At 48.4% G+C, this 11,313-nt stretch overlaps 1 protein-coding gene across 3 annotated transcripts; it reads left to right on the top strand.

The window, feature by feature from the left end:
• The first annotated feature begins 639 nt into the window (after window positions 1-639).
• LOC119957209 (RING finger protein 11-like) lies at window positions 640-11,044 on the top strand. 3 transcript variants are annotated; one of them, XM_038785030.1, is made up of 4 exons: window positions 640-844; window positions 4,142-4,377; window positions 8,265-8,437; window positions 10,805-11,044. In XM_038785030.1, the coding sequence occupies exons 2-4, from the start codon at window positions 4,300-4,302 to the stop codon at window positions 10,974-10,976; spliced, it is 423 nt and encodes a 140-aa protein (XP_038640958.1). In that variant the 5' UTR covers window positions 640-844; window positions 4,142-4,299; the 3' UTR covers window positions 10,977-11,044. The 3 variants fall into 3 exon arrangements, with proteins under 3 accessions (XP_038640958.1, XP_038640957.1, XP_038640959.1); XM_038785031.1 differs by lacking the exon at window positions 640-844 and adding an exon at window positions 1,049-1,139; XM_038785029.1 differs by lacking the exons at window positions 640-844; window positions 4,142-4,377 and adding an exon at window positions 851-1,139.
• The last annotated feature ends 269 nt before the right edge of the window (window positions 11,045-11,313 follow it).

Below are 11,313 nucleotides of genomic sequence, written 5' to 3'. Positions count from 1 at the left end.
AAGAATAATCGACAGTCCATTGACAAATGGTACATTGGCAAACAGTGGTGACAGTGCGGAACAAGGGGCAACACAAAGCAAATACATGAGGAAGAGCAGCATTGGGCCGCGTAAAGTGTTCTGGAACTTCCCGTACCAGCCTCCCCAAACAGGCGCCGGAATGTGGCGACTAGGGACTTTTCACAGTAACTTCCTTTGAAGCCTACTTGTGACAATAAGCGATTTTCATTTTCATTTCTTACAGGGAACAGATCAGCCCGAGGGGGAGTCGTTGAGGAGTCTGGTAGTTGTGGGGAAGAAATTGGTCCTTCAATTGGAAAAAATAATTGCATACTCTAAATATTTTTTTTAAAAGACATTACCATCTCCCCCCCCCCCTCCCGCCCCCATATGCAAATATGTGTCAGTGCCATAAGCAGAGTGACAGCCTGGTCTCCCTCACTGCAATGGGCACAGTATTGAACCAGGCACAAGCCCACTGTTGCCAATTGAGGACATCACCAACGACCAGGCCACGCCCTGACTTGGTCTCGCCTTTCCCCGCCTCTGATTGGCCGGGCCGACGACGGCCCGTGAATGGCTGGCGTCACTGTCAATCTGACGTCCTCCCGCACCCCCTCCCCCGCACCCCCCCCCTTGCTCCTCCCAGTCCGGCCCCGCCCCACTTTGCGAGACCAGCCCAGCCCGTCCATCAAACGCACCGAGCAAGTTCGGGTGTACCCAGGCGTCTACCGCCCCGCCCTCCCGTCCTTCCAGCCAACCCTGACTTTCGACCCGCCCCCTTCCGCGGCAGCCTCCAACCGGCGATTGGTCCGAGCCCGACGTCCGTCAAATCAGCCGTCAGGTTAGTGAGAGAGGTCGGGGAGGGAAGATGGCGGAGGAGGGCCGCGCGAGCTGGCCGTCCGAACCGATGCGGCAAAAAAAACAAATAGTGATCACGGCACGTGTGTGTTTCTAAACAAAACAAAAAAATATATATATATGTTTATTTATATTTTTTAAAAAATATGGGCAACTGCTTCAAGTCGCAGGCGGGCGACGACGTGTCGCTGCTGAATGACTCGGCCGTTGGCGGCGGTTCCCCGGAGCCGGGCCCGGGTTTGCTGCTCGCGCTGCCGCCGCCCGCAGCGCTGCACCAGGTCAGTCGGGCCGCGGGGGTTAACAATAAGAGCCTTTTGCATTGATATAGCGCCTGTCGCCTCCTCCTCCCTTTTGCACCCGGCGAAATGCATTTTAAATTGTTGGGTGGGGAGGGTAGAAAACAAACCCTTTTTGCATTTGTGTAGTGCCTTTTGCTGCCTCCCATTGCACCCAGTGCAAGGTTTTTTGTTGGAGCCTTGCTAAATAGAACATAGAACAGTACAGCACAGAACAGGCCCTTCGGCCCTCGATCTTGTGCCGAGCATTGTCCGAAACCAAGATCGAGCTATCCCACTCCCTGTCATTCTGGTGTCCTCCATGGGCCTATCCAGTAACCGCTTGAAAGTTCCTAAAGTGTCCGACTCCATTATCAGGCAGCAGGCAATCCATTCCACACCCTAACCACTCTCTGAGTAAATAACCTACCTCCGACATCCCTCCTATATCTCCCACCCTGAATCTTATAGTTATGCCCCCTTGTAACAGCTACATCCACCCGAGGAAATAGTCTCTGAACGTCCACTCTATCTATCCCCCTCATCATCTTATAAACCTCTATTAAGTCGCCTCTCATACTCCTCTGCTCCAAAGAGAAAAGCCCTAGCTCCCTCAACCTTTCCTCATAAGACCTATCCTGCAAACCAGGCAGCATCCTGGTAAATCTCCTTTGCAACCTTTCCAATGCTTCCACATCCTTCCTATAATGAGGTGACCAGAACTGCACACAATACTCCAAATGTGGTCTCACCAGAGTCATGTATAATTGCAGCATAACCCCGTGGCTCTTAAACTCGAGCCCCCTGTTAATAAACGGTAACTCACTATAAGCCTTCTTCACGGCTCTGTCCGGCAACCTTCAGAGATCTGCGTGCAGTTCTGGTCACCACATTATAGGAAGGATGTGGAAGCTTTGGAAAGGGTTCAGAGGAGATTTACTAGGATGTTGCCTGGTATGGAGGGAAGGTCTTACGAGGAAAGGCTCAGGGAATTGAGGTTGTTTTCGTTAGAGAGGAGAAGGCTGAGAGGTGACTTAATAGAGACATATAAGATAGTCAGAGGGTTAGATAGGGTGGACAGTGAGAGTCTTTTTCCTCGGATGGTGATGACCAACACGAGGGGACATAGCTTTAAATTGAGGGGTGAGAGATATAGGACAGATGTCAGAGGCAGTTTCTTTACTCAGAGAGTAGTCGGGGTGTGGAACGCCCTGCCTGCAATAGTAGTAGACTCGCCAACTTTAAGGGCATTTAAGTGGTCACTGGATAGACATATGGATGAAAATGGAATAGTGTAGGTCAGATAGGCTTCAGATGGTTTCACAGGTCGGCGCAACATCGAGGGCCGAAGGGCCCGTACTGCGCTGTAGTGTTCTATGTTCTATGTTCTATCTGTGGATATAAACCCCAAGATCTCTCTGTTCCTCCACATTCCTCAGAACCCTGTCATTGACCCTGTAATCCCCATTCAATTTTTTTCTACCAAAATGAATCACCTCGCACTTATCAGGGTTAAACTCCATCTGCCATTTTTCGGCCCAGCTCTGCATCCTATCAATGTCTCTTTGTAGCCTACAACAGCCCTCCACCTCATCCACTACTCCACCAATCTTGGTGTCATCAGCAAATTTACTGACCCACCCTTCAGCCCCCTCCTCCAAGTCATTGATAAAAATCACAAATAGCAGAGGACCCAGCACTGATCCCTGTGGTACACCGCTGGTAACTGGTCTCTAGTCTGAAAATTTTTCATCCACCACCTCTGTCTTCTATGTGATAGCCAGTTACTAATCCAATTGACCAAATTTCCCTCTGTCCCACACCTCCTTATTTTCTTCATGAGCCGACCATGGGGAACCTTCTCAAACGCCTTACTAAAAGGAGACGGACTGGAGCTATCTGTGATACGCTTCTCAGTCCAGTAAGCGCAAAAGAAGAGAGCAATCACTTCCCGTGGAAATGTGTCCCAGTGGGAGTCTGTGATTTCAGCAGTTTGAGCATTTCTAAAACAATATTTCAGTTACACTTGAGTATTATTTGGGTTTTCTAAGTGTGTTCAAGGTTTATAATTTGTTTTTATTTTATCAAATTCGGCAGCCGCCATCCAGAGCTGGTCTCCGTCATGGTGACTTTGAAACTATGGTTGTTGTCATTAAAAACCTGTCTGCTTCACTAAGGGAAGGAAATCTTCCATCCTTACCTGATCCGGCCTACATGCGACTCCAGGCTCGCAAGTTAGGCCTGGCAAACAGTTCGGTTCGAAGGCTATTAGGAACGGCTCTGCCAATGTTACCCACATCTCCAGAAAGATTTTCTCAAAAAGGGTTGATGCAGAGAAACGTTCTGCTGGTGCGAAACACCAATTCAGTCCGGTATTTAAGCATCAACCAAACTTGCTCGTTCCCCTCTTCGAGTCCATTTGGTGTAACTTTTTATTCCTTCCGCCATCAGGTGCTTACCAACTTTCTCTTCAAACGCACCTGTTGATTAAACGTGTGTGTGAGGGAAATGGGAGTTTTGAGAATGACGTTAAACAATGTTGTTGAGACTGCGCAAGTAGAACTTTAACCTGGACCTGTCCCAGCTACTACCAGATCTGTGAATGCTGTGGAACGAATGAGAGTGGGGGGAGTTTAAAACACGATGATGTTCCTTTGGGATTTTATTTTCGATGTTTGGGAAGACATTCGATGCCCCCCAGCTGGACAGCCCATGAACGGGAGGCTTTGGAGGTGAAGCAACACATATAAAGGGCCACAGTTACGGGGTGAGGTCTGAAAGGTTGGAGCAGAGCCATGGTGATGGGGCATTGCAACCTTGGGTACAGCGATGGGCTGTGAATAGAGCTTGGGGGCTACGCGTGCCACTGCTGCAATAACATTGTCCAAAAAAACGGTGAGGAAATATAGTCTCCTGACCTAAGGGGAAGATGTTGTTTCTGCACTATAGAACATTGAAACTCTGGAGCCTCTAATACTGACCACCGTGTGGCTTTTCTTTTGCAGACAGGATTGCTACAATAACAGCAGGTTTATAGAAGACCAGAGAGTCGAGACAGGAAAAGCCAGTGGAGGCCAGAGAGCGCGCAACACACAGAAAGAAAAGAGAGAGAGAGGGGGAAAAAAGCCACCAGCTTAGTAAAGAGAAAGGGAAACCGCGCAACATGGCTGAGAGTAAGAAAGAGAGGATCAGAATTCGGGAGGAACACAAAGGGAAAAGGGCTCACAGAGAACACAGCACAGTAAGTGAGAAATAAGCCATTTGACTGGTGGACTTACTGAAACCACTATCAGTGGGCGGCTTCAGTACTTGAAAATACTACCAAAACCTTTTTATGAAAAGCTTTTAACAAGGTGAAACTCGATGTGGTGTGTATTTGTGCGCACAAGAGGGAATGTGGTGCCTGTGGGTTTGTTACTCGGGAGTTGTTATTCGTGATCACTGAATCCACAGTGGCTGTTAAAATAACTACTCAGGCACATGGACAATTGGCTGACCTGAATCTGTGATTTTCAAATCGGGTGGCCAGGAGATTTGGTCTCCCGGCCTCTCTGGGTTGGATGTAGGTGGCGGGAGTTACCTGAGATTCCTGCTCCTCATCCCTCTCGAGTTTTGTGCAGGATGTTGTTCGGAATGCCATGCCTGAAAGTGCGGTGGATCCCGTTCCGATAGTGGCCTTCAAAAGGGAATTGGATAAATAGCTTGAAGGAGGAAAAAAATTGCAGGGAGCTGGAGAAAGTACAAGAGAATGGGCCCTAACTGGACTGCACTCAGAAAGAGCCAACACACGCTCCGTGTCTGAATGGCCTCGTGTTCTGTAATATTCAGAAATTTGGATTTCTGTGGGATGGCACAGCAGGTCACCTTGCCAAGTGGGCTCCACAGACCAGCTTCTTGCTGCCCTGAATGCTGTTGGCTGCTGCGCATTCTCTGCCCTGTTTGCACTAAGCATGTTGTGAGTTAATTAACATGTTAACATGCAGATGGTTACTGAACACTGAAAGCAACTTTGACTCTTTGCTTCAGTGTTGTTGTCTGTAGTCTGAATCTTATCTGCTTCATAGGCAGGGATCGTCATTCATTCAGGGGATGTGGGCGTCGTTGGCTAGGCCCACATTTATTGCCCTTGAGTAGGTGGTGATGCGCTGCCTTCTTGATCTGCTGCACTCCGTGTCATTAGTTTTTGCAGCATAGGAAGAGGCCCTTCGGCCCATCCTGTCCACGCTGGCCATCAAGCACTATTTACTTTAATCCTGTTTTCCAGCACTTGATCCGTAGCCTTGTATGCTCTGGCGTTTCAAGTGCTCATCTAAGTACTTCTTAAATGCTGCGAGGGTCCTTGCCTCAACCATCCTTTCAGGCAATGAGTATCAGATTCCCACCCTCTCGGTGAAAAGGTTTTTCCTCAAATTCCCTCTCAACCTCCTGGTCCTTACTGTAAATCTATGCCCCCTGGTTATTGACACCTCTACTAAGAGGAAAAGGTCCTTCCTATCCACCCTATCTATGCCCCTCAATTGTATACACCTCAACCAGGTCGTGTTGATACACCTTTAGTGCTGTTAGGGGGGGATGGGAGTGGTTGAGAGAATTGAAAGGTGCAATGCTTTACATGTTAGTTCTTAAACATAGGTTCTAATCCTGCCTCAAGGTTTGGCCAATTTTAATTTTAAGGGATATGTGACCCATAGCAAATGCTGATTCCGATGGACACTGGACTAATTCCTCCCCTTTTCCAAGTCTATCTGTTGCCATCATTTGTCTCCTCCAGTCTCTTTCCCCTCCAAATTCAGATACTTTATTCAATTAGAGGCACACGGTCTTCTTCATCCACTCGGAGTAAGTCGGGGCCTCGGTTTACTGTCTCACCTGAAATGCAGCACCTCTGACAGTGCGGCATTCCCCCAAGAGCTGCGCTGGGAGCATTAGTCAAGATTATTAGAATAATCTTTATTATTGTCAGAAGGAGGCTTACATTAACACTGCAATGAAGTTACTGTGAAAAGCCCCTAGTTGCCACATTCCAACGCCTGTTCGGGTACACAGAGGGAGAATTCAGAATGTCCAATTCACCTAACAGCACGTCTCTCGGGACTTGTGGGAGGAAACTGGAGCACCCGGAGGAAACCCTCGCAGACGCGGGGAGAATGTGCAGACTCCGCACAGACAGTGATCCAAGCCGGGAATCGAACCCAGGTCCCTGACCCAGGTCCCAACCATGCTAATCACAATGCTATTGTGCCGCTCATCATGTGCTGATGTTTCTGGAGTGGGTCTTGAACTCTTGACTCTGATTCCGAGGCGGTAGTGCTACCTAGTGAGTCACAGCTGCGCACTCGACCAGCTTTAAAGCCTGGCTTTGTGAGGTACTGAAACTGGGTGGGGTGGGGGGGAAAAGCAGAGAATTACTTAAGAATAGGATCTCAAAAGCACCATTTACTCAGAGCAGTACCCAGCACAAAGATGTCACAATCCAGTTGCCTCATGTCGTAAGCTATCTGAGTGCTGTAACCAGAGCTTTGAACAGCTGAGAGACATGCACAATATATGATGGACGAGTGGTGTAAGGAAAGCAATGACTTCACTGCAAGTGGCTTTGATGTGCCTCTTTCATTCCGAGTCTGTTAATTAAATGTGCATTCTCTGCAGCCGAGCACTTTATTTTTCTTTTAAAAAGTGGCCTGGTTAACATAGTTGAGTAATTTAATAGGCCTATTAAAACACCACTTTTAGCCATACTGCTGAACTTACTAACTCTGATCTCTGAGTTCTGTCTTCTGGAGTAAACGCTCCTGCCATTTATAGCCCCCTTTGCCGAATGCTCCCTGGAGTACAGTTGCATCACCACCAGTGGAGATCTCCATGTCCTGCGAATTGAGTGCTAGCAGACTGTGCCTGCTGTACAGAGTATTTTTAAAAATTATTTCACGGGTCATAGGCTTCACCGCCAAGGCCAGCATTTTTATTGCCCGTCCCTAATTGACCTTGAGACGGTGGTGGTGAGCTGCCCCCTTGAAATGCTGCAGTCCTTGTGCTCTATTGTGCTGTCGCAGAGGGAGGTCCAGTATTTTGACCTGGTGATGTGTGGCTCAGAGGGGAACATGCGGGTGGTGGTGTTCCCATGTGTCTGCTACTCTTGTCCTTCTAGGTGGTAAAGGTCAGGGGTTTGGAAGGTGCTGCCGAAGGACCCTTGGTGAGTCCCTGCACTGCATCTTGTAGATCAGTGTTTTTCAACCCCCCCCCCCCCCCCCCCCCCCCCCAAAAGACCCACTCTTAACCACGCCGTCCGATCTTCGCCACCCACCATTATCACTTACCTGCTTGGTCCTCACACTCTCACTTGCTTTGTCATTCAATGTTACATTTCTGTAAGGACTTCAGCTGATGATTCAAGTTCTTGCTGGATCCTGTGGAGGAAAGAAAATCAAGAGGTTTGTCATCTAACTTGCCATGCTTAGTCTTCAAATGCCTTTGAAATTTTGAGCGTTTTGAACTTTCATTTTCCAGTACTTCCCTGTATATAGCACCCATGGGCTTTGCATCCTGATTTTCATTCCCGGATTTTCATCCGGGGCTGGTTTAGCTCACTGAGCTAAATCGCTGGCTTTTAAAGCAGACCAAGGTAGGCCAGCAGCATGGTTCAATTTCTGTACCAGCCTCCCTGGACAGGCGCCGGAATGTGGCGACTAGGGGCGTTTCACAGTAACTTCATTGAAGCCTACTTGTGACAATAAGCGATTTTCATTTCATTTCATTGGCACAATTAACAAAACCAAACCTCAAGAAATCATCTTTGTACTGCTTTGTTTGTGATTTCTCTACCCCCCACCCCTCCGGGCGAGAGAGAGAGAGAGGGGGGGGGGGGGGGGGGGGGGGGCTGTGTTGTCCAGCATAGAGCTCAGCCCCTCGAACGCTGCAGCCATTTGGGGATTAACCGTGGCCGGCATTTTTAAAAGCTGGCTGCAGCCATTGGGTGGTACTTCCCGCGATCGGGAATGCTGCAAACAATTGCTCCGCGACGGTACACACTGCTGCTACTGTGTGTCCGTGGTGGAGGAAATTAATGTTGGGAATCTTATTGCATAGCAGAGTGATCACTCCCTAACACCTGAATTTTATGCGTTTCAGGAGCAAGTGCAAATTCCAGTTTATCACCCAACGCCCAGTCAGACCTGCCTGGCAAGTCAGCTGACGGAGGAAGAACAGATCCGAATCGCGCAGAGGCTCGGCCTGATCCAGCACCTTCCCAAAGGCACCTTTGACTTTGGCGGCAAGGACAGCCAAAACAAGAAAATCAAGGAGTGAGTATGAGCGCGTTGGGAAGGGAGCGGGAGACAGCATGGCAGGGAGCTGGGTACTATAGTTCTGCTTTCCTAAGGTAGGCTGCTAGAGTGAATAGGCATAAACTGTTTTCATTGGCAGGAGAGTCGGTGACCCAGATTTTAAATAATTGGCAAAATGGTCCAGCGGGGAGACTTGGGGAACTTCCTTTACACGGCAATTTGTCATGGCCTGGAATACACTGCCTTTTAATGGGGTTATACTTTTGCAGGTCTGTGTGTGTGTTGGGGGAGGGGGTGGGAACAGGCACGTGGGCACTAACTAGATAGCTCTTTCAGAGAGCTGGCAGAAGCACGATGGGCAGAATGGCCATCCGTTCTGCATGGGTCACATGAGCCGATTATTAAGAGCTTATGAGTATTTCCTGATGACACAGGGGGTTGATTCTCTTCCCAGTCTGATACTGAGCAATGCAGACTGAGTAGGTCCCAAGTTCGATGCCCACTTTTGTACCTGATTTCAGTGGGGAGGGTGGGGTTCTTTAATTGGACCCTGAGATAGGGAGGCGCCGGTCATCTGAGGTTTCTGCCCTGTTCAGTATTCATAAGTGTTGGGTGAGGACAGTCTCCTGTTTTTGTTGCAATGCCCTTTGTGATCAGTCAAACAACCTGCCGATTATCGAATGTCCAGACTGGCGAGTGAGGAGCAGTGACTTTGCCATGTGCGGTAGAGTGCAAATCTGTGGTCATGTGAACGGGGAAGCAATAAATTTTATAAGCCAGTGATTGCTGTATCCTGTTGCTTCTGTTTATCAGGATTAATCTTGTGTCGTATGAATAACGTCAAGTGTGCGGAAATGGATAAAATCGAAACACTGAATTGTCTGATACATTAAGCAAGGATTTTTGTTTACTTGTTAGTGTTTTCCCCTCCTGACTGTTCCTGAGGTGAACCTTCCCCCCCCCCCCCCCCTTGTCCCAGTGATCATTATTCATGGGCATGTGAACAGAGTGAGTTTATATATGTTATATTTCACATTTCTGCCTATACTGTAACTAGTGTTTTGGATAAATCAAAAACAGGCCAGAGTGTGGCAATGCTCTTTCTGGTCTCCACTCTTCATTGTTGGCATCCCATTTACCTAGCACAGGTGCTAGCCTAGAAATTCAGCTTCACTGTACCTTGACTGGTTTGGTTGCTAAAAGGCCTGGCTGGGGTACCGGGCAGGGGAGTGCACTTTGTTACAAGTAACTTCAGGATAAATTCAAAATGTTCAATCGTACAATGCAGAAGGAAGCTGTTGGTCATCGCTCTTTTGTCAACACTTGAGTCACACCCTCTTTGATCTGGTGGCATAGTGGGTAGCACTGTTGCTCCACAGTGCCAGGGTCCCAGGTTTGTTTCCCGACTTGGGTCACTGTCTGTGTGGAGTCTGCACATTCTCCCTGTGTCTGCATGGATTTCCTCCGGGTGCTCCGGTTTCCTCCCACAAGTCCTGAAAGACGTGCTGTTAGATGAATTGGGCATTCTAAATTCTACCTCCGTCTATTTGAACAGGCGCTGGAATGTGGCGACTAGGGGATTTTCACAGTAACTTAATTGCAGTGTCAATATAAGCCTCCTTGTGACACTAATAAAGATTATTATTATCATCTCTACCCATAGCCCTCTACCCATTTTTCCTTTTCAACTACATTCAGTTCGCTTTTGAAAGTTACTTTTGAATCTGTTTCCATCGGTCTTTTGAGTAGTGCATTCCAGATCAGAACGCAGGGGGTAAAACAATGCTCCTCAACTCCCTCTATTCCTCCTTACGCCCCCGCTCTTAAGGGGAACAACAGAAGCCCCTTCACCCCCATCCCTGGTACCATTTCAGTAAATCTCCTAGTGGCCCTCTTCAAGGCCTCAACATCCTCACTAATGTAAATTGGGCGCAGTACTGATTTTATAAAGGTTCACCATAACTTTCTAAATTTAGCATCTGTATTCGCTCTGTTGTCTTTTTATAAATTTAAAGTTCCCAATTCATTTTTTTCCAATTCATGGGCAACTTAGCATGACTAATCCACCTACCCCTGCACATCTTTGGGTTGTGGGGGCGAAACCCACGGAGACACGGGAGAATGTGCAAACTCCACCCGGACAGTAACCCGAGGCCGGGGTCGAACCTGGGACCTTGGCGCCTTGAGGCAGCAGGGCTAATCACTGTGCACCGTGCTGCCCTTATTCGCTCTGTTTAAAAAAAAAAAATTTGAACCATCCTTCCTTCGTTGCCATTTCTGCCATCTTCAAGAATGTGTGCGTGACTCCCCAAGGTCTCCCTGTGCCTTTGCTGATCCTTTATCACATTGTACCATTTAACCCTGTGCTTTGTTTCCCCCTGCTAGGTGTGTGATCTGTATGATGGACTTTGATTCTGGCGATCAGATCCGGTTTCTGCCATGTATGCACATATACCACGTGGACTGCATTGACGAGTGGCTCATGAGGTCCTTCACGTGTCCTTCGTGTATGGAACCTGTAGACGCAGCTTTGCTCTCGTCCTACGAGACCAACTGACTTAATCCGGCCTCGCCGAGCCTCACCGCACTTTGAATGTCTTGCTGCCAAAAGGGGGAAAGAAATGAGGGGGGTGGGTGGGGGGAGGGGAAGGGGAGGGGGGGGGGGGGGGGGAGAAATGGGGGAGGGGTCGGGTGGGGGAAGAAAAGAATCGTGCACTCACTCAGACCAAAGAAATATCCTGTCATCTCACCAAATGAACCATAGCTTTTAGGTGTGTACCAGGCGCATTTTTCCAACTGGAAAAGCAGTCAATTGGCCAAATCTTCTACTTAACACTAACTGGCTAAAAGGGAAGTGATTAAAACCAAAGTGGAGGCAGTAGTCCCACTGTAAC

The sequence above is a fragment of the Scyliorhinus canicula genome, chromosome 25 (genome assembly GCF_902713615.1).
Source record: "Scyliorhinus canicula chromosome 25, sScyCan1.1, whole genome shotgun sequence".
Taxonomy (NCBI): domain Eukaryota; kingdom Metazoa; phylum Chordata; class Chondrichthyes; order Carcharhiniformes; family Scyliorhinidae; genus Scyliorhinus; species Scyliorhinus canicula.
The sequence above is the reverse complement of the archived record's forward strand: the minus strand, read 5'-3'. Positions and strand labels throughout refer to the sequence as shown.

Bases quoted from the DNA above. Each gene is read 5' to 3' on its own strand.
- LOC119957209 (XM_038785029.1), top strand. From the start codon at position 1,008: ATGGGCAACTGCTTCAAGTCGCAGGCGGGCGACGACGTGTCGCTGCTG. The intron at 1,140-8,264 runs GTCAGTCGGGCC...TATGCGTTTCAG, and splicing joins CGCCCGCAGCGCTGCACCAG to GAGCAAGTGCAAATTCCAGT. The intron at 8,438-10,804 runs GTGAGTATGAGC...TCCCCCTGCTAG, and splicing joins CAAAACAAGAAAATCAAGGA to GTGTGTGATCTGTATGATGG.